This window comes from Rhipicephalus sanguineus, chromosome 1 (genome assembly GCF_013339695.2).
Source record: "Rhipicephalus sanguineus isolate Rsan-2018 chromosome 1, BIME_Rsan_1.4, whole genome shotgun sequence".
In the NCBI taxonomy this organism is placed as follows: Eukaryota; Metazoa; Arthropoda; class Arachnida; order Ixodida; family Ixodidae; genus Rhipicephalus; species Rhipicephalus sanguineus.
The window spans coordinates 99,727,355-99,751,656 of NC_051176.1; the positions used below are offsets into that span (position 1 = coordinate 99,727,355).

The window sequence follows — 24,302 nt, forward strand, 5'->3', positions numbered from 1 at the left end:
ACAAACAGGGGCGTAGCCAAGGGGGGGGGGTTGGGGGGGTTCAACCCCCCCCCCCCCCGAAAGTTTTCAATTTTGCATGTGTATATATACACGCACACATACAAACACACGCACGAACATACATAAAGTATGGTTGAACCCCCCCCCCCCCCCCCGAAAACAATTTCTGCCTACGCCCCTGGCCACAAAGACACTTCTACGGCACACGATGTGCTCTCTGCAAGCACTGTCATCTTCGTCGGAGATATCGAGTGGCCGACCGCATTCCGACAGACCACTGGCTCCGCCATCTCAAATTAACGCGGACATTCGCCAAACGCAATACGAATACAGTGACTCACACGCTCGAGAAGGCCAAACGAAAAGCTGAGAAGTTGAAACAGTAGAACAAACGCACTGATTAATAAAGTGACAAAAAAAAGGAGAAAGGGCGGGCCTGATTCAGCTCGGACAGACGATACGCTCGGAGAAGCAGCGAACCTTCGGGGCAGGCGATAGACATCGCATGGCAAACTGGTTCCAGCGCTCGCTAGCGTTCGGCGCACGCGCAGTGGACCGTCACCTGAGCGAACACTAGTATCGGCTTCTTGTTTTCTTTTTTTCTGTTCTCGAGTTACTGCTTTTGCTCCCCCCCCCCCCCGTATTTCTTGCCTGCGCGTCGTCCAACGGCCGATAATCGACTTGCCGTTGCAGCAACGGCAGCCCGACGGCTCTCAGCGTATTAAGACTGCTCGCCGTGGCCGTCACCGAAGGACAACGACGCGGGCTCAGAAGCGAGTGAGTTGCGATGGCTGACGGTCGCTGGATTTTCGCTGCCCTACTGCTGCTCGCTGTCTCAGCTGGCTTCACGTCGGCCGTATTCGACGTCGTTGAACACCAAAAATGCGGTGCGTATACATAGACATAACATATATATCTGTGTGAGGTCGCAATCGTCGTGGTTTCTGCCGCTGTTCTCCGCTCTGGGAGACATTCTTGGCGGCACTGTGCTCGCTACAAGAAAAAACAATATTTTGATTGCGAAGACGCGGCCGCGTTTTAAACGCAGATGGCGACGCCCACTGAACGGCGAGATTGGTGCACGTATATACGAGGAAATACGACGGCATTTGGTGCTGTCGTGTTTCTTTGACGTCTCTTCGCACTTCGAGTTGAACCGCTTGCACTCTCTGCTCCCGGCCAACTCTTTTTCTTTCTTTTTTCTTTTTTTGCGAGAACCCGAGTACCCGATGAGCGTGAATATCTCGCTACAAATAATGTGTGGGTTTTTTTTCAACGCGATCAGTTTTGCAGAGCCTGCATATTTTCCTGCATGTGTTTTCGCTGCTGTGTAGTGATGGTTCTTCGGAGCTTATTTAAGTGCTAACTTTCGTTGACTACAAGCAGCTGTCAAGGATGCCAGCAGCCGCTGAAATCCTGGAGCGATAAGTCTGTGTAGTCGTTTCGATGGGCCGAAATTTATTAGTTGCCGCCAAGGACGTTGTGCGTGGCGCGCACGCGCGAACGTTGTTGTGAAACAGGTGTTGTGTCGCACTTCCTCAAGCGTCGTCTTCGGCCAAGCTTCTTTTCAGTACAGGGATGCTGCGTGGCACAGATCACAGTTATAAATATGCCTTTTAGATATTTAACATAAACACATGATTGCGCTGTCCACAAGACGGTTCGAAAGCTGGAGAGACTTTGCTTACAGAAAGCGGTCAAGAATCGCAGAAGGTCGACCCTGAGAACTGTGAATATTGCGCGGTAAAGTTGCATATACACAACAATCGGTAAACCACTAGCGTAAAGGTGTCTTGCTTATTTGATGGATGTTTTGTTTTTTAATGCGTAGGTTGACAGCTACGTTTTCGTGTATATGTTGATAGCCCGCTAATAAAGTCATTTGGAAGTTAGCGTCTGACGTTGTCGTCTTGAACAACTCCGTATTTAGTCCTTTGCGAACCAAAAAGATTTCTGTACAATACCAAATTGTCCAGCAGCACACTCTTATTATTAAGTTACTTCGTATAGTCGCTCAAAGTGGCAGCCGCAGTGGAGTAATATACGTTTGTAGACATTGCGAGGAAGGGGAAACACATCATTTCAGGTGGCGGGATATACGTAGGTTTCATAGCCTGATGACTTCGCTATATCGGAGTAGCGGTATATACAGGGTGTCCCAAGTAACTTTATCTAAGACCTTAAAAATGAAAGGCGCGTCGGACGCGAATTGAACCGAATGCGTACTTCCACACTAGTCTATAGTTACTATGGCTATTTTTATCTTCACCCTAAATAACTGATTATGCTTATTTACACAGATTTTTATACATTGGCTGAAAACCCCAAGAATGAAAACAGAATTGTACAGCGCCTTCAGATATCAACGATTGAATTGTTTCCTATACGGTGCGTCTCACGTAGTCCTTTTTTCCGCGTTGCCCGGAAAGCCCGCGAAATATTAGAAAAAAAAAAAAAAAAAAACCTCGTGACGGAGCGCTTGAGGGTAGCGCCATAGCAGCGCGCAAACGCTCCGTCACGTGGTTTTCTTCGTATTTCGCGGGCTTTCCTTGCAACGCGGGAGAAATGACCAAGCGGGACGCATCATGCAGGAAACAGTTCAATCGGTGGATTTTGAATGTGCACTACAACTCTGCGTTCACACTTTGGGACCTCAGCCAACAATTAAAAAATTTGGATAATTGAACATAATCAGTTAAGGGGGAACATGTAGTCTGAGTAACTATAGGATGGTGCGAATAGTATGCGTTCGGTTCAATTCGCTGCCGACGGGCCTTTCAATTTTACATTCTTGGCTCAAGTTATTCGGTGGTAGGTCATGCAGACTTACGTCCAGTTTGCTGCCCTGCATACGGGATAACAATACATGAGAAAATCCTAGCGGTTTCGTTTCATCCCAAGATGCATATCGCAACTGCTCTCGTTCGCGCATATCTCGGGTTGCCAGGAAGTGCAGTGGTGAACGCACCGCCTTTTGGGCTTATGGCACATTCGGCCAAAATGCAAGTACTTCCTGTAATCGTGAAAAATCTGTAACCCAGGCATAGGTCGGCAAAAACTGTGGAGCTCACTCAGACTCACTCATGAAATATTTTTTGCCCTTAGAGCTCACTCGGACTCAGGCTCACCAATATTTTCCTCAACCGTACTCACCCGGACTCAGACTTACTAAAATTTTTATTAGCCGCACTCACTTGGACTCAAACTCACCAAAATATTACTCACTCGGACTCACTCAGACTCATGACTCTATCTGAGTCTGAGTGAGTCGATTTGTGAGTCCGTTAACGCATAATTAGTTTTTTCAAGCATGGTGTCAACACCTAGGTTGAAAAAATACTGCTCTACTTGGTGATTTTTGATTTCGTACCTTCAAATATGAGTTATCAGTGGTTGCAATCCAGTAAGGATTTTTTATTGAAAGGAATGACTCACACGAAATATTTTTATCAAGAACTACATGTGAAAGATTTTGCGGGAAGGGGGAGGGGCCACCAGCCCCCTCCCCCCTCCCACTCTCTATAACTCACGCCTCTGATCAATGAATATTGAGCTTGCGTATGAACACTAGTGCTTTGAAGTATGTGAGTCGACGGGAGTATAGACGTGAGACGACATAAGGCTTATATTAATGCTGTAGTTCTTTAGATAGAACCATAGGTCGGCAAAAAGGTGCGGAGCTCACTCAGACTGACTCAAGAAATATATTTTGCGCTTAGAACTCATTCGGATTCAGACTCACCAAAATTTTCCTCAACCGGACTCACTCGGACTCAGACTCACGGCTCGATTTGAGTCTGAGTGAGTCGACTCATGAGTGAGTTTGCCGTCCCTATAAAACCAGGTCATCTATAACGTGGTGCTGATTAGAATTCTCTGGTCGCCATAGAGAGGACAGACGCCAAAACAAGTGTTTGATACTCATCTCAGCTGCAGCAGGCGCTAGAAGGTTGTTCACTCATCCCGATCGAAAGAGTTGCCTTGTATGCTCCTAACCGCAAGCTAAGTAATAATGTAGGATCGCAGTGAAAGAGGCCATGTGGTAGCCGCAGCTTCGCAGAAGTGAAGATATTTAGGAGGTGACAGTACGCGAGACCCTAAATTTTGTCAGCTAAAGTGGGGTTACCAGCCATTGCTCTAAATCTTCTAGCAGCGTCTGTTCTGTAAATAGATGTTTAGCAGTATAAACCAAAACTGTTATTATAGTATATTAGCGATTCACTATTTTTTAACTGCAAATTTGCCGGTTACACCTTGAGCGGAGGCGTGATATCGCAGACACCTGAGAAGGAAGGACAGGAGTGGCGAAGTCCTTCTCTGTGACGTCCCAGATTTTGAATTCGCATTGCTACGGCTAAAAGTGGCTCTATAGTGCTTTCTGAACAGCAGTTCATGGGTTTGATCCGCAAGCAAGGCAGTCACTTTCTTATAGAAGCGGATTGCACTCACAGTCACGAGTTTCACGACAGCGAGCATGGAAACTCGGGCTGCTCAGTTAAGGACGCTATGGTAGACTCACTCTTGTAGTTTGTAGGTTTAGCATATAAACACCCCGATTGCGCTCGCCTATTGTTTACGTCATTCTCATGTTAGAATACAAGTCAATGATTCCGCGAAGGAGACAGTTTGTTCCATTGTTTTTAGATGCCGTGTCGTCGTGATGAAAGCAGTTGATCGCGTGAGTAGGATTAGAAACCTACAAAGTACGTCAGTGCGTCAACCACACGCCATATTATTGTGCCCGCATTTATTCACATGCACTTTCATAATGACGACATCTATCTATCTATCTATCTATCTATCTATCTATCTATCTATCTATCTATCTATCTATCTATCTATCTATCTATCTATCTATCTATCTATCTATCTATCTATCTATCTATCTATCTATCTATCTATCTATCTATCTATCTATCTTGCAACTTCTCAATCATGCCTGGAAACTGCTCAGTCACAGCTCGTGCAGTACCTCCTGTATCTTTCTGTGCCTGGGCGAAGGAGAGGAGCGCAATGGGAACCGGCCGTCGGCGGTAGTGCGGCTTTTAGCCGCTCAGCGCCGCCGCCGGAGTAGACCCACCGTCGCGTCGTCGCTCGCGGAAGCGAATGCCGTGGCTGCATTCGAAGCTGCTATGTGGTTAAGTTTTTGGCTGTATTCGCGTTGTTTAAAGTATGAGAACTTGTAAACAGGAATCACGAAGCACTTGTCGTTCTGGGCAAGCAGCCCATTTCGAAGGCATGTGTCGCTCGCGGCTATTTGATCGAGACGTTCGAGCGTCGTCTGCTAGGCCGATACCCGAGAGTGCATGTCAGTGATGCGCGGAAGATTGTTTTGTTCGTTTGACTGAGAGTCGGTTTTTGACTGTCTGAAAGTCGATTTTCCAAAGCAGGATTTGCCAGGAGCTAATACGAAAGCTTGGGCGCTTAAAGTTCCCCGATGCGTGCTAGCGTCTGCTGGTGTAGCACACTATACGCAAGCCTGGAGTTCATGCGCTAAATAGCAGGAAATGTCACTAGGCTGCTTCCAGGGGTATACGTGATCACCTGTTCCCTCCATAAAGCTTTTGAGAATTACATTTCTTGCCACCGAGAGAAAGTAACTGGTGGTGCCAGAAAATGAGGAACTATGAAAAGTGATTGCACCATTTCAGAGCTTAAACCATGCAGTTAAGTCGTGGTGGTGCGAAAAACAAACACAAACAGCTGCATATGCCGCGGGCTTCCTGCAAAACTGGCCGATTTGTGTGAAGAGACGCTGTTGTTCAAGTCTAAAGTAGTAGTGCCGACCCTCAAACTGAGCAAATATGATAGGCGTGAGAAATGCGGCCTGTTATCGGTTGCTTGAGCTCGTCTTTGTATTTGTCGACGGATTGTTGTAGCCTCAGTATCTGGCTCCTCGGCTCTCTCTTTTCTCTTCTATTCGGCCTTTTCGGTAGTGAGCAAAGCAGAGACCGAATGGCTGTTGACCTGGACGCTTTTGTCGCATCGGGTAGCCTGCTAAGCCTTGTGCACACATTCATTGTGACACGTGATGATTGTCAGTTGTGTCGCCGGTAGCGCATGTTGTGTCCATGAGCTCCGATTCTTCAGCTTCGGGAACTAATGTCAGCGCTGCACATGGCGGCTGTCGCGAGGCAGCGTTGCTACTGGTACATGCATTCCTTGACGGTACGGACGCAGCACGGTCACGTTTAGTGATGCTTGTCATGCTTGGTTCAGTTGTTACCTTGGGCTGCAAAGGTGAAGGGTAGTGTGCAAAAACTGACGCTACCGCATACTTAAGCTGCCGCTTTTTATATTCTATGAAATCTTCGGGTCCTAAATGACGGCTGCATATTCTACGCTCTAAGAAAAAAGAGAGTCAAAAGAGGGTCATGGAACCATGACTCTCTTCGGGTGTCCATCTGACCCCTTTTGGAAAGTACAGGCAGAGAAAAAGAGTTCGCGTTTGGGAAGGAGTCACTGGACCCCCCTGAAGCGCGTTTCGATCGGCTTCGGTATACGGAAGAGCCGCCGTATACGCCATACATATCGCACGCTCGCCCTTTGGCGCCGTTGTGGCGCCTTGCTCGGCAACGTAAACGGGGTTGGCGCCTGGGTGGCGCGCCGCTCTCCTCTCTCAGTCGTCTCAGTCTCCTGGTCTATTGGAATGCGTCGCGTGGTTGCGTAGGTTGCGCGTCTTCGGTGGTGTTGACGCCGGCTCGAGCCGTGCACGAAGTGACGCTTGGAGGGCGGAATATTCATGGAGCTGCGGACACCGACAACAGGCGCCAGTTAACGGTGAGTGTACTGCTTTCGTAGGTGCTAATTATACAGCTTTAGCTGGGTGTCTGCAGCAGCTCTGCGGAACGTGCCAGCCATTTCCAACAGTAGCCTGTATCCGCGGGGCTGTTGTGGATGCCCAACTAAAGCTGTCGGTTAACGAGTTGCCACCGTTATGTGCGTTGCTGTACAAGCTCCCATAAAGTGAGCGATGGAAACAATAATCGAGGGTCATTTCTTGCTGATCGCACGTTGTGTCTGCACTACTGAAGGTGCAAGATGTCGTCTTGAGATGCACTTTAGTCTACTTCATAATGACATTTCCATCGACCTTGAGTGTGCTGCGTGCTTCCGCGCGTGGGAACGTGAAAAAAAAAAGCCTGTGTACAGAACGCTCAGACGCACTATATGTAATGGTTTTTGTTGGCTTAAAGACGGTAGTTTGAGGTGCAGATATAGTACGGTGGCTTCCAGAACGTACGCGGTAGTCATTCAAGTTGGACACGCCTCGCCAGTAAAGTGAAAAAGCTCTAGACTTTCGACGGCGCGCGTTGTTGCGGCCGCCGGCGTGCACTCTTTTCCCTCGTTTCTGTTTGCTGTTTTCGTGGTTTGCATACACTGAGATGACGTTGGGCGCTATAACAGAATCGAGTGAGTGTACGTGATTGGGGGAGTTATGTGCGCTAATTCTAGCATATGACATGTCTGATCTCGACGTAGACGGCGTACGCACGCGCTGGGTGTCGTTCGGGCCGTAGTACTCGCATGGTTTACGTTTGTAAAACATGCGGTCAATAACCGCTCACGGCATGCCCCTGGCTGCCAGAGGATGTGCTTTGTTGTTTTGTTGTTAGCCTTTATTATGTCTGTGTGAACCACTTATTGTGTAGGTTTTGCAAACCTTTACCGCAATTTCATTTTCACATCATAATATCACGTTCTGCTTTTCAGATACCGTTTTTCATGGTGCTCACGCTAGACAGGAGCGACAACCTAGCAAGCCACAAGTCTGATGCCTCAAGCCGTCACCACTTTTTGATTTATTCTTAATCACAAGGAATAAATATGGAAACATGATGGCGATTTCTGCTGTTCATTTAGCACCATATGACACTGTGCACATCACAGTCACACATTTTAGTTGGCTATACTCATAGGAGCATGTAAATGAGGAATACCCAAACTTCTTAATTGGAAATCACAGACCATCTTTTCGCGCTTTCTATATAACTTTGCTGGAAAATATGTGTTTTGACGAGTTTTATTAAAATAATGCTAAAACTGAACTACTCTTTTTTTTACAGTCGCTGGGCAGAATGGCAAGTATTATTGGACTTGCTTAAGATGAATACTCCACTATTTTCAACAGTAGTCGCGCAAAAGTAGAGCAAGAACCAAATGAGTAGCTTAAAATACTTGTGGAGTCGCTTGATGCTTCGGTGTGGGTCCCTTGACCCCCCTAGGAGCGTTACCGGCAAGAGTCGTCTGACTCCCTATAAGTGGTAACGTGATCCTCCCGATGAGAGTCTTTGCACTCTTCCTAGAGGATCAGGGGACTCTCCTGGAGCGAGCCGACCCTGACCCACCAAGAGAGTCACCGTGACTATTTAAAGAGAGTCGCATACGTGGCAAGTCAGAACTCTCCGAAAAGAGTCACGCATACTCTTTTTTTTCTTAGAGTGTAGTATAGTTTTGAAGATGTATTAGGAGACCAATTATCCCGCCTAATTTCTGCAAGCCACCCCTCCCGAACACCAGCGGCAGCTGGAATTTCATGGAACGGCAGCCGAACAATGTATTAAGGCGATAGCCTTAGATTCCCCATCAAACGCGAAAATTGACCATCGGCGGCGTCAACACAAGTGATCCAAGAATAATAATAATAGTATCTGGGGTTTAAAAAGCGATTCAAGAAATTATCATTACGTGATGACGTCATCATATCACATCACAGATCATGCAAGTCCGTGACATCATCGTGACATGCATAATGTGACGTCGTCATACATCTTCGCTTGGTCAAAATGGGCCAATCACGCAGGCAGTGCATAACCAGCTGCGGTGCAGAAAGCTTACAGTGCCTCCGATCCTTGAGGCTGTAAGAAAACCACGTTAGGTGCAGAAGTATCTCGGAGGGAAGCAGGAGATGTTCAATACATTGACTGGGACGGAAAAGATGAAGACGGCTTTCGCCTTTCAGTCGTCTTAGGTGAATGTATGAGGGACCCTGCGAATTTTTTTTATTCATCCATAAACGGAAATAAAAAAAAATCGTGATATCTTTCCGTTCCATTTGTAGAGTGGAAGACAACAGTATGACATACTGAGGCATGCTAATGACGCGTTTGCAATAGCCTGAAATAGAAAATAAAACGCGAATACTATCAAACTCGAATGCAAGTATCGAACCGGCAGCACGGCCTGACAGACTGCCTACCGAATACGTACAGTGGGGATGGAAAGAAACGCGAACATGCGGCATCTACATTCTTTGCTGTATCGCTTTTATTTTCAAGTGCTTGCAGCCTGTATGATTGATGAAAAGACGGAGTTATCCATGATACAATCAATGACCATCTAGCATCTTTTTATTGCCACCACGGTCAATGCGTGATGAAAGCAGCGCGCCGCTACGTCCGCATTTCTTTCCATCCGCCCTGTGTTTGTGAAAGTCTGCGAGCAGCACGAATGCAATTAAACTCGAATGCAAACACGAATTCGTGAGCTTCGTAGTACGCGCGGCCGTTCAGCGCTAGCTTCCCGTGGATGGATGGATGGATGCTATGAGCGTCCCCTTTAAAACGGGGCGGTGACATGTCTGCCACCAGGCTCGAAGAAAAAAAAAAAAAAAAAAGCTTCCTTGTTTCATGTTGGCCTAATACCTTATCTACATTGATTAAATCTATGTTATTATACCAAAAATATAAATTCACGGTCCATCTCTCTGCCTCTTAAGGCAGAATGACCTTATTTTTCCCCCATTATTTATTTTTGTTCTTTATCTCTACTTTTCTGCCACCAATACTCTAACCGTCTCTTACTTATTTCTATCGCGGACGTGTTCAGCTTTCCATTGTTGTCCCTAAAACCCAAGGCTTCATGTAGACTCGTGCCAACACTTTTACCTGGGTGAATATCGCCACATTCAATCAGTATATGTTCCATCGTTTCCTTAGTTCCCCCGCAGCATGTACATTGTTCTTCTTCGTTACTAAATCTCGCTTTATAACTACGCGTTCTAAGGCAGCCCGACCTTGCTTCAAACAGTAAAGCGCTTCCCCTTGAATTATCATAAAACCTTTCCCTCCTTATTTCGTTTTTTCCTTTTCGGTAGTTACTCAGAGCCGGCTTCTTTTCCATCGCTGTCATCCAATAAGTCCTCTCCGCCTCTCTGACCTTCCGCTTAATGCTCCTTGTTGCCATATCGCCCGCACTGCCAGCCGTATATTTACTGGTGAGCCTCCTAGTTCTTTTTCTCCACTGCGTGTCAACGCTTTTTCTATACAAATACCTGAAAACCTTCTCTGCCCATCTACTCTCCTTCATTTTCCTCAGCCTCTCTTCGAATCTCATTTTGCTCTGCGCTTCCCTCACTTCAAAGCCTGTCCATCCCATATCACCCTTTACCGCCTCATTTGTCGTCTTCCCGTGAGCGCCCAACGCGAGGCGGCCCACCGTCCTTTGATTTACATCCATTCCTGATTGCACCTCTGACTTCATGCACACCACTGAGTTCCCAAATGTAAGCCCCGGAACCATCACACCCTTCCACAGCCCTCGAAGCACCTCGTACCTATTGTATCCCCATAAAGCTCTGTGCTTCATAATTGCAGCATTCCTCTTTCCCTTTGCTACCGATGCTTTCTCTTGTACCTCCATATATCTATCCCCCTCATTTACCCATACTCCGAGGTACTTGTACTCGCTTACCCTCGGTATTTTTTGGCCCTGTATTAATACCGTATGGTCTCCGTGATCATTGAATACCATCAATCCACATTTTGTTGCACTAAATCCTAGTCCTAGAGCCTCACACTCCCTTCCGCATATATCTGCCAGTCGCTGTATATCATCTTGACTGTCCGCAAATAAGACAATATCATCAGCATAAAATAGACCTGGAAGCTTCTGCTCAACCATCGCTCCGACCTGTTTGTGTGACAAATTAAATCCAATGTTGCTACCTTCTAGCGCTTTTTCCATCCTCGCCATGTACAGCATGAATAACAGCGGGGACAAAGGGCATCCCTGTCTCAGCCCCTTGCTAATTTCAACGCTGTCCTTGCTACTTATTCCTTCCCATTCTATACAAACTGTATTTCCTCGGTATATTTCCCTCAAAAGCTGTACACAGTCGTCACCTATGCCCACTTCCTTCAATATATCCCACAAAATTTCCTGATTAACGTTGTCATACGCCCCGGTGATATCTAGATAAGCTACGTATAAGGGCCTGTTTCTATTTTAGATATTTCTATACACTGGGTAAGAACAAACAGATTATCGTCTAACCGCCTGTCGATTCGAAATCCATTCTGAAGTTCTCCCAAAATATCATTTTGTTCTACCCACGCTTCTATTTTTAATTTTACTGCCTGCATCGCCAACCTGTATAGCACCGATGTAATTGTTAGCGGTCTATACGAGCGAATGTTATCCTTTTCTCCCTTGCCTTTATAGATTAAGTTCATTCTACTTTTTCTCCAACTGTCTGGTATTTCCCTCTCCTGTAAGCACTTTTCTACGGCTTTCAGCAGTGCTTCTTTAGTGTTATGTCCGAGTTCGTTAATGAGGCTGACGGGAACCCCATCTAAGCCCGGAGTAGTGCGCTTAGGAATTTTTCCTTCGGCCTTCTTCCAATTGAAATTCTCTAGTACTACATCTTCGTCGGTTGCTCTCCTTTGCGTACTTTTACTCACCGGGGGAATCCCCTGGGGGACCTTTTTAAACGAATCGGCTGTTATCTTTCGGATGTAACCTAGCGCTTCATATCCTTCCAATTTATTTCCTCCTTCATCTATTATATGTTGTTGCATTGTGACAGACTTCCTACCCAGCGCTTTTAGATGGCTCCAAAATATCCTAGGCGCGGCCTTCTTCTTTTCGCGAATCTCTGTCATCCAGCGTTCACTTTCACCTTTAATTTTTGCCTCGACTAATTTCTGCACAATGGATTTTTGCTCTAAATATATTTCCCATATTTGGTTGACTTCGTCCTGTGGCCGCTTCTCCTTTTTTGCCTTTCTGTGCTCCCGTGATGCCTGACGTCGCATCTCGATCGCTTCCCGGATTTCTTTGTTCCACCAACTTTTTGGCTTTTTCTTTCCTTTCCAACAAATAGTTTTCTTCTCTATTTCCATTTCTTTCGTGATTACATGTAGCAGCTCACTATACTTCCAGACTTTGCCTGGTAGTTCGTCTACTTTTTCCTCGACTCTTGCGGCTATATTTGTTATTTGTTTGTCATTTAGATACGAGCTGCCAAACTTTGATTCTATGTTCTTATTTTCAGTTTTATATCCCATTTGTAATATTATGCGTTTATGATCACTACCTAAGCTGTTAATGCCTTCTTCGTCTATTCTCATCTCTCTAAGTTTGTCATATATTCCTTCTGTCATGAGACAGTAATCAATGCTCGATTGCCTGTTTCTGACTTCCCACGTGATCTGCCCCTCACACTTAGGCCCCACGTTAACTATCTCAAGACTATGTTGCTCGCAGAGATCTAGCAATAACTTGCCATTGGTGTCTGAATATCCGTCAAGGTCATGAATGTGAGCGTTCATGTCCCCTAGAAGGATTATCTCGGCATCATGACCAAATTCTTTAATATCGGTGCTTATGCATTTCACTATCTCCAGATTCTTTTCTCTGCAGTTATTGCCTGTCCACAAGTAAGCTACACCTAGCCACGTTTTCTTTCCACCTACTGTGCCCGAAACCCACATGTGCTCTGAACACGTTTGTTTCACTCTCTCCCATTTTGTTCTGCTATGAATTAGCATTCCAACCCCCCCACCGCTCCTTTCTGATGTGATCCTGTTACATCCTTCCCAAACATAATTTTCAATATGTGGTGGCTCTTCCAAGTCTCTAAGGTGTGTTTCTGTAACCGCATAAACACCTATCTGTTCCTTGTTTAACTGTCCCTCAATCTCTAACCATTTTGCCTTTTTTCTGCCACCCTGCATGTTAATGTAACTAATTGCAACACGCGCCTTCTCCCTTCTTTTACCTTTTCTCTGTTTTTTTCGCTATACTACCTGTCAAAGAGTCCCCCTGGTTGTTTTCCTCATTACAAGCTACCATGGGCACCGAAGGGCCCGCGTGCCCCCCAAAAAAGCTACTGCGCGTCCTGCAAGACGCCAACCCACCTCATGGCCAAGCCTCCTATCGAAGTGTATTCCGTCTCTTCGAAAACCACCCCACCTGTGCACCTCTCTGTTTATTTCCACTACCTCGATGCCTTTCTCTCTACTCATCTGCCATATCTGTTTGTTTGCGTCGACAACCGCTCTTTGCAGGTTGCCGTCACGCACCGGTACCTCCGGTATTGTGCATACCACTATCTGCACCTGAGGGGAAATGGCGCGCATGTCATCGACCCCTTTCGCCAATGTGGTCGCTAGTTCGGCTGATTCGTTACTCAAGACGTCGTTTAGACCTCCCGCGATTATCACGAGGTTACGTCCATTAGACTTAGCTGCGAGTTTTGCGTTAGCTTGTCTCATCACTGATCCCAGCCTATGGCCCGGGAACTTTCCTATTAAAACTCGTTTGTCGCCTCTCACCCTTTCCTTGACTAGTCTACTCGCACAGCGCCACCACGCGGCAGCGGCGAGCGTTCGCCCAGGCACTGAAAGAATAGAGGAGCCGCTGCCTCTTGTCTTCTCTCCTTCTGTCCCGTCCTTTCTTGCGCTGTGAAAAGGAAAGATTTTGGAGTGCGTTTAAAATTCAACAAGGTGCATACCAGTAGCTTCCCTAAGCTACCCCTGAGCAGAAAGAAGGTGCAGTTTGAAAACACGAAATTATTACTATTTCCAAGCTTTGAAGTTCTAAATATAGGAGCTTGGTGTCGGTCTTGTACCGGCCCCACAGAGGCACCAAGCGAACTTTTGCAGTTTCACATCGCCTGGACTTTTATAACTGCGTAATGGACGCTCATGACTACTACTAATACTACTACTACTACTGCTACCACTACAACTAATAATAATAATAATAATAATAATAATAATAATAATAATAATAATAATAATAATAATAATAAAAGGATAGTTTGACATTATGGATTTGTTGGTACAGGGTGGAATGCTGATTGACGACGTGATGAAACATCAAGCCAGCAAAAAAAAAAAAAACGGCAGATCCCACTCCCTCTGGGAATCGATGTAGTGCGAAGCAGTCAGCAGGGACTTGCATACATGACATTGTTTGTCTTTTAGGCAAATGAAGGCATTCATGTCATGACGTGTAGTTCACTATCGCATTTTTGTCATGCCTGCATGCATGTACAATCTCGTATATGCCATGCTAATGAAACGTACATTCTGGTATGTACAATGCATGACCTATGAATCTGCAGCAAGCAATGTGGTGCGATGCAAGTAACCAGTATTGAACCCTGCATAGAATAGACCCAACGTGTAGCCTTTATATGACAGAAGGACTAACCAGGCAAGATAAAACGTGAATTCACCGGCTGAGATTCGACGTTGCCTATACAAAATACTTCCAGCACAAGATCAGGCAGTTGGACTCGCCAACGTGCACCGCATGTAATACTCGGGCATGTAATACTCGGGAATACTCGCGCACGTACTCTGCGGCTGTTGCCGTTACGATGCCGAATGACAGATTCTGAAGGCAGCACTTCATTTGCAACGCGGCTCGAGCTGGAGCTGCGGCACCTTCTCGGCCCGTGGCAAGACAGTGGTTGTGCGACGCGCAACATAAAAGCGCTGGTGGTGTTCTTGAGGAACGCTCGACTTAACGAAGTTTGTGAATGACTATTTTGTGTATATATGTGCGTGTGTGACTGGCACGTATTACTTGTGTGTATATATGATCATTGTATATATCATAATCATCATCCGGCACCTGGGGTAGCAAGACAGGCGACAAACCAGGCTAGCCTCTCCAGGAACCTCATTAGAGATTATTATCTCTGTCACTTATGTTCGTCGCACACTTGTGTATTACCATAACAATTGTAGTATATATCCAGTTAACGGAACGGTTGGAGGCGCACCAAGAGAGTGTCATGTAAATCATGCTGTAGATGACATGCATGTCATGATTTGCATGTTAGAACCTGTCATTTCTGTTTGTCATACAGTCGTTTCACGCAATAGCAATTTTGGCATATATCCAGTGAATGAAACGGCCGCGAGCGCTTCAAGACTGTGTCATATAAATCATATGATGTACATATGTATTTCTTTATTTTCATGTGGCGACCTGTCATTTATGTTCGTCATACACTCACGTCGCGCAATACTTATCTTGGGATATATATATCAAGTTAGCAAAACGGCCGCGAGCGAACCATGAGCATGGTATGTAAATCATGAGTGTAGCACATGCGTGTCATGATTATCATGTTACCACCTGTCATTTGCGTTCGTCATGTATAAACGTTATGCCATACCAATTTTGGTACATATCCATTTAATGAAATGGCGGTGAGCACCCCAAAACCGTGTCGGGGAAACTATGCTGTTCATAATATGCATATCATGATGTTCATGTTATGACCCGTCGTTTATGTTCGTCATACAGTCGTGTCACCATACCAATTTTTGTACACATCCATTAACGAAACGGCCACGAGAGCACAATCTCGTAGGCGGATAGATAGATAGATAGATAGATAGATAGATAGATAGATAGATAGATAGATAGATAGATAGATAGATAGATAGATAGATAGATAGATAGATAGATAGATAGATAGATAGATAGATAGATAGATAGATACGCTCAAAGTGGCAGAAGTTTGCCAAAAATGCTTCGCATTTAACAAAAAAGGGGCCTCAGTGACAGCTCCGCACCTAAATGTGGTGTAGTTTAAGCACACGCGATCGCGTCCAGGCGGACGCCACGTCGCAGAAATGACCGTATTGCACTGGATTGCAGTTTCAAAGGACCTGCTTAAATACCAAGTATAGCGCACGTAGTACTTCTGCAGCATAAGCGCAATCTACCTGGTGTTCAGTGGAGGTGACCTCACCGTTCGAGCTCCGAGGTTTCAAAAAAAGTGAAATTTTGCATATTCAAAACGCATGCCGTTATTATCTGATCGAACGCCACTTGCCAGCAGACTTCGTTAATTTGATGGCTCTCACAGCCTGCTAGTGCGTATTTTTACGAAACATTTAGCGCACGTACGAACTGCTTTTCTACATCGCGTGCTTGTCCGCAGCGCAAGACGAAATTCTCCCTTGGGTGCCTGTGCAAATGCACACTCTAAGAAGAAAAGTTAGTAAATGGTTAGTAAATGCTTGCATTTACTAGTTTCGAGCGTATTTTACTACCTTCGCGAAATCTGTTTACTAGCCAGCAGTTAGTAAAAGTCGTAAAGTGCTGCCTTCACTAATCAGAAAGTTTACTTGGTGTGTTTAACTAACTACTAGCCAAGCACGTGGCCAGACCTTTCGTAGATGCGCAGTATACTTTGCCGTAATCGTGATGGTATTTAGCAAAATTTAAACATACTTCACTTTTATTGATTACCTTGGAATTAAAGTTTCGTGCTACGTGATGGCACGCATATAAGCAAATATAAGGGCACACGATAATGTGTAGAAAACTTCAAATATTCTTCTAAATTCTATGGTTGCTAACCAGCACATGGTGTGCTATGCCAAAGTAGGAGCATAAAATAGTCTTCAAGCCGCTGCTAGAGTAGATATTGGCTACGTAAAAGTTTTGCTATTCTGTGTGTGCGCTTGCGTGTGTGTTTTCATTCGTGAGCATTTCATTTTTTTATGTATGTTGCAGTGTTGCGTACTTACCATGGTAATTACATGAAGTAATTAGCGGCCATTAGTTAATGTACGAGGACAATGCCACTTCATTTTTTTTAAATCCTTTAGGTACTTTTGTAATAGAATCATCTTGATATGGCAATGCACACGCACATATAAACAAAATAGGCGTAAACCTCTAATTGGCTAAATGTAGTAGAGTTAATACGGTTAATAAGTTGCTAGCGCGGTTACCAACAACTTAGTAATATACTAGCCTTTCGAGCTAGTACTATTCACTCACTAACTAGGTAGCAAGTTCCACTAACCTGCATTTTACTACTTTCACTTACTAAGAGGCTAGTGTATTTTGTGGCAAGTAAAGGGTTAGTATTTAGTTAGTGAATATGCCGACCTTTTTTTCTAAGAGTGCACAATCACGTGATATCGCGTGAAGGAAAACCCAACACATGTCCCTTTGGTGTTCTAGCCTCAATAGCGTTGCATTTTATATGCGTCTCGCTTCCTGGTTACGTGTCTTGTCCTTTCGAGTATTCTTCGGTTTCAAAACTAAGGCTTATTCCAAGCGCACAATAGGCGATTATGTTGCCTGGTACCGACGACCTAGAGGGCAAGAACTCTGTTCAACCGCTTTGTTCATAACCCCGCCCCTTACAGGAGGGGAGAACAGACGGCTCCGCTCCCTCTTTTTTATACGCCCGTATATGTGCAGCTAAAAAGGCGTAATATATATGGTTGATAATAAAATAAATTCGAAATTAAAATTGTTGGCGGTGGTAGCTCTTGAACATAGGTTTCCACGCTCAGAAGCTCAGTGTCGCACACGGGGGGTTAAAATCCACGCTTGGAGAAGGTGAATATATATGAACTATATGAATTTGTTCTACCTGGGATACAATACAAATGTAAAAGCTTTGCTAAAAGGTTTCGTGATGGTGAACAAAAGCCCTTTCAGGGACAACATGTATACAGCCAACGTGGAACATCGTACACATCCGGGAAATTCCGAGTTTACGAATATCTAATGCCAATTTACGAAAATGTAATGGCAAATCCTTTGACCGCGCCTCATACCCGATGCGTTTCGGTGATCACAGGATGCGCCTTCCGTTTGGGCGTTCGCTCATCGACCGAAATGGCACACGTCTGTATGAATTACGTCAGAGACAACTCAAGGAGGCTACAGAGCTGGCGACTACTCCAACACGCTGTCGAGCGCTAGAAGGAATAGGAAAGACGTCGTGCCGATTCCGCCTGACAACGACGTTCCGGGGACTGTTGTAACTCAGAACAAGCGCGGGAAATAGGATCGCGTGATAGTATAGACGTCATCGCGAACAAAGAGCGTAATAGCTCGCCTCTTGTTCGTCGTATCGCGCTGCTCTCACTTAACATTTCCGCCCTACAACACCTAATGGACTCCACACGAGCCACGCGTTCGCATGTTAGTGCTTTCTTTCTCAACAATGAGCGAGGCAACCGGTGGAAATGCTTCTACTGCCGCTGTTGCTACGCGAGAGGAGCCTCAGAGGCGCCGGCGCCAGAATCCTTCTGGGCTCTTAGTTCGCAATTATGGAGTAGCGTAATCGTTGGTAACTTTCTTATTGCCAACGAGTAAGGTGAACACTTCCTTAGTGATATTGCCGTAAGGTCAATATTTCTTTTTTTCAATATAAAGTATGTAAGGTGCCGACGAACATCAAAGCATATACACGGTACACCTTCAGTGCACAATTTTCCATGTCTTCGTGTTCTTTAATTGCATTCAGTGTTTTTCGGTTCTACTTTGTTTCTTTTTGTTTTCTTTGTCTAATAAAGAACCATAAACAGTCGGTGCTAGCTGAAGGATCCCCGATTCCTTTAAAATCATAAAGGAGAGATAGCGTTCAAAGGTAATTAGTCAGGAAATTGGGTAGAATCGCATTAAATATGACACCAAAGCATCACATATAAAGCATTCATTAATAGTCGGTGCTGTTGAACAAATTCAACAACAGTTAGAGAAATAAACACCGTTGAAAATGCCCATACGAAAACTTGACAGAAGATCGTAATATTGGCCTTTCGATGATGTGTATCGGGAAGCAGACATGTCTGTATTTCCAGAACGTGGTTCTGGCAAGTATAATGCCAGGTAGAAATAAGCCGACTTGGGCGCGATAAATGTAGTCCACATTAGTGGCAGCACTCATAATTGTTCAATGTACAGCCATAGCTCTTCCAAATTTCAGTTTCCCTTGAGCTGCAAAGGGATGTCGGAAGAACAGGAGAGTAGATAACAGGAAAGACAACATAAAAAACATAATAAACCAAACTCCAAGCCCAAATAGACAATTAAAAGCATGGAACTCAGCCTGCAATCTCCTCCATCCCTTTCCCCTGTATAGGGTAGCATATCAGACTGGTGAACATCCCTTTTCCTCTCTCTCTCTGTTTCTACAAGCATGAAGGCATTGATATTTTTTAATACAACAGACTTGCATAAGCGGTTATAGACTAATAGTCAAACTCACAGTCAGACTAACAGTGCACAAGACTGACTGAGTGTGACGTTGTGTGCGTCTTCAGTCTGTATTTCTCTTTCTTTCTTTCTTTTTTCTAGATCTCCAGCTCCACAGTCGCTTTTCTCAGTGAAGGGTAGTATATCGGTTATTCCGAACTGGTTAACCTCCCTGTCTTGCCTCTTTGTCCTGTTTCCTTCGGTCAAACATGTTTGCGACTTTCCTCGCGGAATCAAATGATCATTCTTTTCGTTTAGGTTACCCGCCATGGTGGTCTAATGGTTATAGTGCTCGACTGCTGACCCGAAGGTTGCGGGATTTAATCCCAGCCCCGGCGGCCGCATTTCGATGGAGGCAAAATGCTAGGGGCCCGTGTACTTTGATTTAGGTGCCAGTTAAAAAACTCCAGTTGGCCGAAACTTCCGAAGCCCTCCACTATGGCGTCCCTCGTAATCATATCGTGGTTTTTGGACGCAAAATCCAACAATTCTTATTTCGTATAGGTTGCAAATACAATTCGAGGCTATAAGTTTCGGACTAAGAGTCGGGTATCGAACTTTGTGAAGAACCGCAGGGACTACTTTTCTGCACCATTGACGCTCACGCAGTTATGATTCAGTTGTTCGACCTCATAGAACGCATTATGTCAGTTGGTATTGAACGTTCATTTGCATATCTCCTTTTTTTCACCTGCAGGAGGCGAGTTCTCGCAGATCAGGATTGAGCCCTGCCCACAACTGCCGTGCCATTTCAAGAAGGGGAAGCCGCTCAAGCTTCAAGTTGACTTCGTCGCTGGTTGGTATCGCCATCTTAAAAGCGAACCTGTTCTAATCGACCCTTCGCCGGTGCCGTCGGTGTAACGCTTGTCACATGGCCTTGTGGTGTGGCGATCATAGGCGTGCGCACAGGGGGGGGGGGCAGGGGGGGGGCGGCCGTCCCCCCTAATCACCTAAGAAGGGGGCGCAAGATCTGCCCCGTACATTGACCCTTCTAGTCACCTAAGTGGTGGGGGGCGCAAAATCTGCCCCATACATTGACTTAGTAGGGTGGGGGGGGGGGCGCTGCGACGAACCTTTGCCCCCCTCCTAATGGAGAACCCTGCGCACGCCTATGGTGGCGATAGTGAAGCTCGGTAGGGAGGGGGGGCCAATAGCCTGATGAAATAGGGAATCAGCTTCGCTGTTTCGACGGCTTTCACGGAGGGGAGATGGCTGGACTTTTTTATCCGCACTGGGGCAGCAGTACTCCATAACCCCAGAAAACACCTGGTGACTCGTTGTCGACACCCAAGTCAGCTAAGGAAATATCATTTTTTTCCCTCGTATTTCGCTACAGCTACATTTTGTCGGTGTGCTCCGATATCATGGACGCGTCACATGCGTCTAGCTCATGTTTTTATTGTTCTTATTGTGTTTAGGAATAAAATTCAATTATCAAAAGTGTTAACTCTGCAGTGAATGTTGTGCCAGCCCGAGAGTTCAATACATTTAGAGGCTATTGTAAATGCATTCGTCCTTCACGCACATTCAATCTAGTGGGCTGTTCCAGAGGCCTTTGCAGGAAGCCTGTCTGGTCCCGTGTATGCAAACATAGAAAGCGTGTATACGTGTCCAATGAAAGCTCGTGCTGTGCATACGCGCGTATGTACTTCATTCTTCTGCGAAAAAACCGAATAATATTTAATAATGATGGTTCTGAAGTGAAGGCGCTCTATTAGAAGACCTGAAGTCAGTGGTGGCCGCCATGTGCTGCAAGATTATATGCGGGAATACGTTAATACTTATCAAAAATGTTAATAAACCTTTAGGCCAAAAAGTTAAAGAGGAAATTGACGCAAGCACTTTGTAGAGGTCATATCAGCTTTCGATTTTCGAGGAATGCTATTACCCTCGGAATCGGAGTTTTAGCATTATTATCGTGTATAAACGAATTAGTTTGTTTATTCGAGGTTTCAGGTTCTTGCTAGTTATGCCGCTTTTTGAGTACGGTCTTGAGATATTTCTTTGAGATATTTTGCCGCCACGGTGGTATACGGTGGTTTCGGGCCTCGGCTGCTGACCCGAAATACGCGGGTTCGATCCTGGCTACGGCGGTTACGCTACGATGGAGGCGAAATGCTAGAGACCCGTGTACTGTGCAACGTGAGCAAACGTTAAACAACTCTAGGTGGTTGAAATTTCCGGAGCCCTCCACTACGGCGTGCTTCATAATCGTTTTGTGGTTTTGGCACCTAAAACCCTAGAAATTATTATTATCTAAGGTATTGTATCGTTTCTATAATGTTTGCGAAGCCGGTACAGTCCAATGCATTCGGAACAGTCTGTCGCGGCTTTAGTAGAATACTGATACGCCTTTGCATGGAAATAATAATAATAATAATAATAATAATAATAATAATAATAATAATAATAATAATATATTATTATTATTATTATTATTATTATTATTATTATTATTATTATTATTATTATTATTATTATTATTTAAAATAATAATAAAGTTCTCTTTATTTTTCCCATACAAAAAAGGGGCAAAGGACCACAGACCAAAAGCTACAAAACGCGGGTTTGCATATATGTTTGCTATGTTCCGCACTCAAAACTGTATTTTGAGTGCGCCTGAGGCCCAGCATAATACATTCATACGACATACATGGCAGACAAACCAAAACGCAGTCAACAAGCAAAATAACAACACTGTACAAGTGAGTCTCTTAACGCTCCCTCAATGTATTTTCTTGACGTTTGTGCAGCGGAGAGTTTCCAGAAGTTGGAGATGAAGCTTCGAGGCGAGCTCAGCAACAAGGTGTGGCTGCCGTTCCCTGGCTTCCGCAAGAACGCCTGCAAAAACAGCGGCCTCACGTGCCCTTTGGAGGTCGGCAAATCGTACACGCTGCAGTCCACGCTCAATGTCCTCTCAAGTTTTCCATCGGTATGAAGTCTTTTCTGTTCACTGACGTTGCGTAAAAGATGTTCGCGCAGCTATTGATCCTTTTGATAAAAGACGAGAGTTTGACCCTTTTGATGAAGTCGAGAGTTTGGTGGAAACCCGCCTGGCCGGGGAAACACATGGACGAAGGAAATACAGCGCCGACCAAAAGTAAAAACATATTCTTAAAAAGACGTTTCGGCTCCCACACGGGAGCGGAAACTTCTTTTTAAGAATATATTTTTACTTTTGGTCGGCGCTGTATTTCCTTCGTCCATGACATAGGATCTCCATATATATCTAGCGATGAGCCTAGAAGGGCTTTGCAAGACCTACCCAGGGATAAAAGCGTTGTTTTTTTGTTTTTTGAAACACGGTAGGGCTGCTACACTTGAAAATCTTTGCTCTTTATACGCAATACGTCCCAATTTCAAGTGTACCTGACAGCTGGAATACTTTCAATATTGTAAAAATTTTGTATACAAAAGTAATTTTCTATAGAGTGAAGGCGCCGCTTTATTTCAATCAACCAAGGGAGCAGGGTCGCTTCAGGAAGGGGTAAGAACAATAGACCTCATCCATTTGATCACCAAGGTAATTGATAAATTTACAGAATACGACCAAGCTCTCCGTATTGCTGTCGCCGATCACAAAATCAAAATACACTTTATCCAGCATAGAGATAGGAAGATATAGAACTACGTGGGATTAGAGGGCCATATAATGCACAGTAGGAATAAGCGGTGATTCGTGAGAGTCGCAGAAAAGGTGCCAAGGGAAAGGAAAGCACATGTTAAAAAATTACGTGGCGGTAGATAATAAGGAAATTTGTAGGGTCATCGTAGAATCCGTCAGTTAACACAAGGATCAGCTAGTGCCATTGGTGACCGCAGCATCTGCATCCCGATGACCAAAGAACGCAAATAGACTAGTATATGTTATTAATGTCTACGTCAATTCATAGATATTAACCCAAAGTTTCCCGTACACAGGTGGACGCCAACGTGGAATGGAGCATGAAGGGGGACAACAAGACCATTTTCTGTTTCCTCGTGCCTGTCAAAGTTGTCGATTAAACATTGCGTATTTTTCAAGAATCAGTGCCTTATTTCGGCTTCACAGCTTTGCGGTGGTGGACTTTTCGAAATGCCCAACTTATCTGCGTATAGTCATACCAATATCACCGCGTGTCGTTCTTCAGATTACAATATTTAATATGCAATATGTAATGGTGGGAGCCGACGGATGAAACACAAAGTGCTATAGAGGTTGTATAAACAGGAGTAAGGGCCTGAGAGAGGCTAGCCGGCGTTTTGATAGGTGGACCTATCTTTGTCAAAGGTGCCTTTGAAACTTTAAAACTAACACACCAAGGATGACAAGGCGCCTTCGACGAAGATATGTCCACCTACTGAAACGCCGGCTAGCCTCTCTCAGGCCCTCAGTCCTGTTCATACAACCTCTATAAGCACTCTAAAAGCGTAAGCACTATTTGAAGCTCTGCCATCGTTTAACTAAAAGACGGCCGCAGAAGATAGCGACGAGACGTTGGTCATGCTTTTAGTGATGTGATGAAGAAATTCGGGCTCGGCAAGTCTGGCTTTTATCAGCATTCTTCTCAGACGTCCAACCCCACGGAGCTCTGCTAGCATATTGAACCTGCGAATGGCAAACAACCGACCAGGTTATCGGCCCGTTTTGTCTCTCTGTCTGAAAAGGGACGCCGAGTGTGAAGAACGATGATTTTAGTGCCGCACTCATTTGAAAGGGTTATATTGTCGGGACATTTCGCGAATTAACGCCGTGATATTGTCAGCGAAAATTACTCAATTTTATTCCCGAAATTGATCGAAACGGTCTGGCCCTATTCATCAAGTACGATATATAAGTGCTTCTACAGAGGCTACTCATACATATACCATCAAGCTATAATATGAGGATAAAAAAATCGCAGTTTCGCTTAAAGGCGCCGGCGCCCTTATGCGAAGTCACGCTAGCGTCGCTCGCGCCCTTCGAGTAACGCAGCCCCCCCCCCCCCCCCGCTCCCACCCCTGGCGTCTGCTTATGCTGCTTACGAAAGACCGGCGGGGCGTTTCCTGTCTGCATGAGGGGAAATCGA

General features: G+C 45.1%; 1 protein-coding gene across 1 annotated transcript; it reads left to right on the forward strand.

Annotated features, from left to right (window-relative positions):
- Positions 1–626: 626 nt before the first annotated feature.
- On the forward strand, positions 627–23,260 carry LOC119394413 (NPC intracellular cholesterol transporter 2). Its single transcript, XM_037661715.2, has 4 exons — positions 627–887; positions 19,952–20,050; positions 22,008–22,186; positions 23,176–23,260. Exons 1-4 carry the CDS (start codon positions 788–790, stop codon positions 23,257–23,259), a joined length of 462 nt encoding a protein of 153 aa, XP_037517643.1. The 5' UTR covers positions 627–787; the 3' UTR covers position 23,260.
- Positions 23,261–24,302: the final 1,042 nt, after the last annotated feature.

What these genes read in the sequence shown, in the direction of transcription:
- LOC119394413 (XM_037661715.2), top strand. Translation starts at nt 788, where the DNA reads ATGGCTGACGGTCGCTGGATTTTCGCTGCCCTACTGCTGCTCGCTGTC. An exon ending in CGTTGAACACCAAAAATGCG is followed by an intron (nt 888 to 19,951) that starts GTGCGTATACAT and finishes TTTCACCTGCAG; the next exon opens with GAGGCGAGTTCTCGCAGATC. An exon ending in TCCTCTCAAGTTTTCCATCG is followed by an intron (nt 22,187 to 23,175) that starts GTATGAAGTCTT and finishes TCCCGTACACAG; the next exon opens with GTGGACGCCAACGTGGAATG.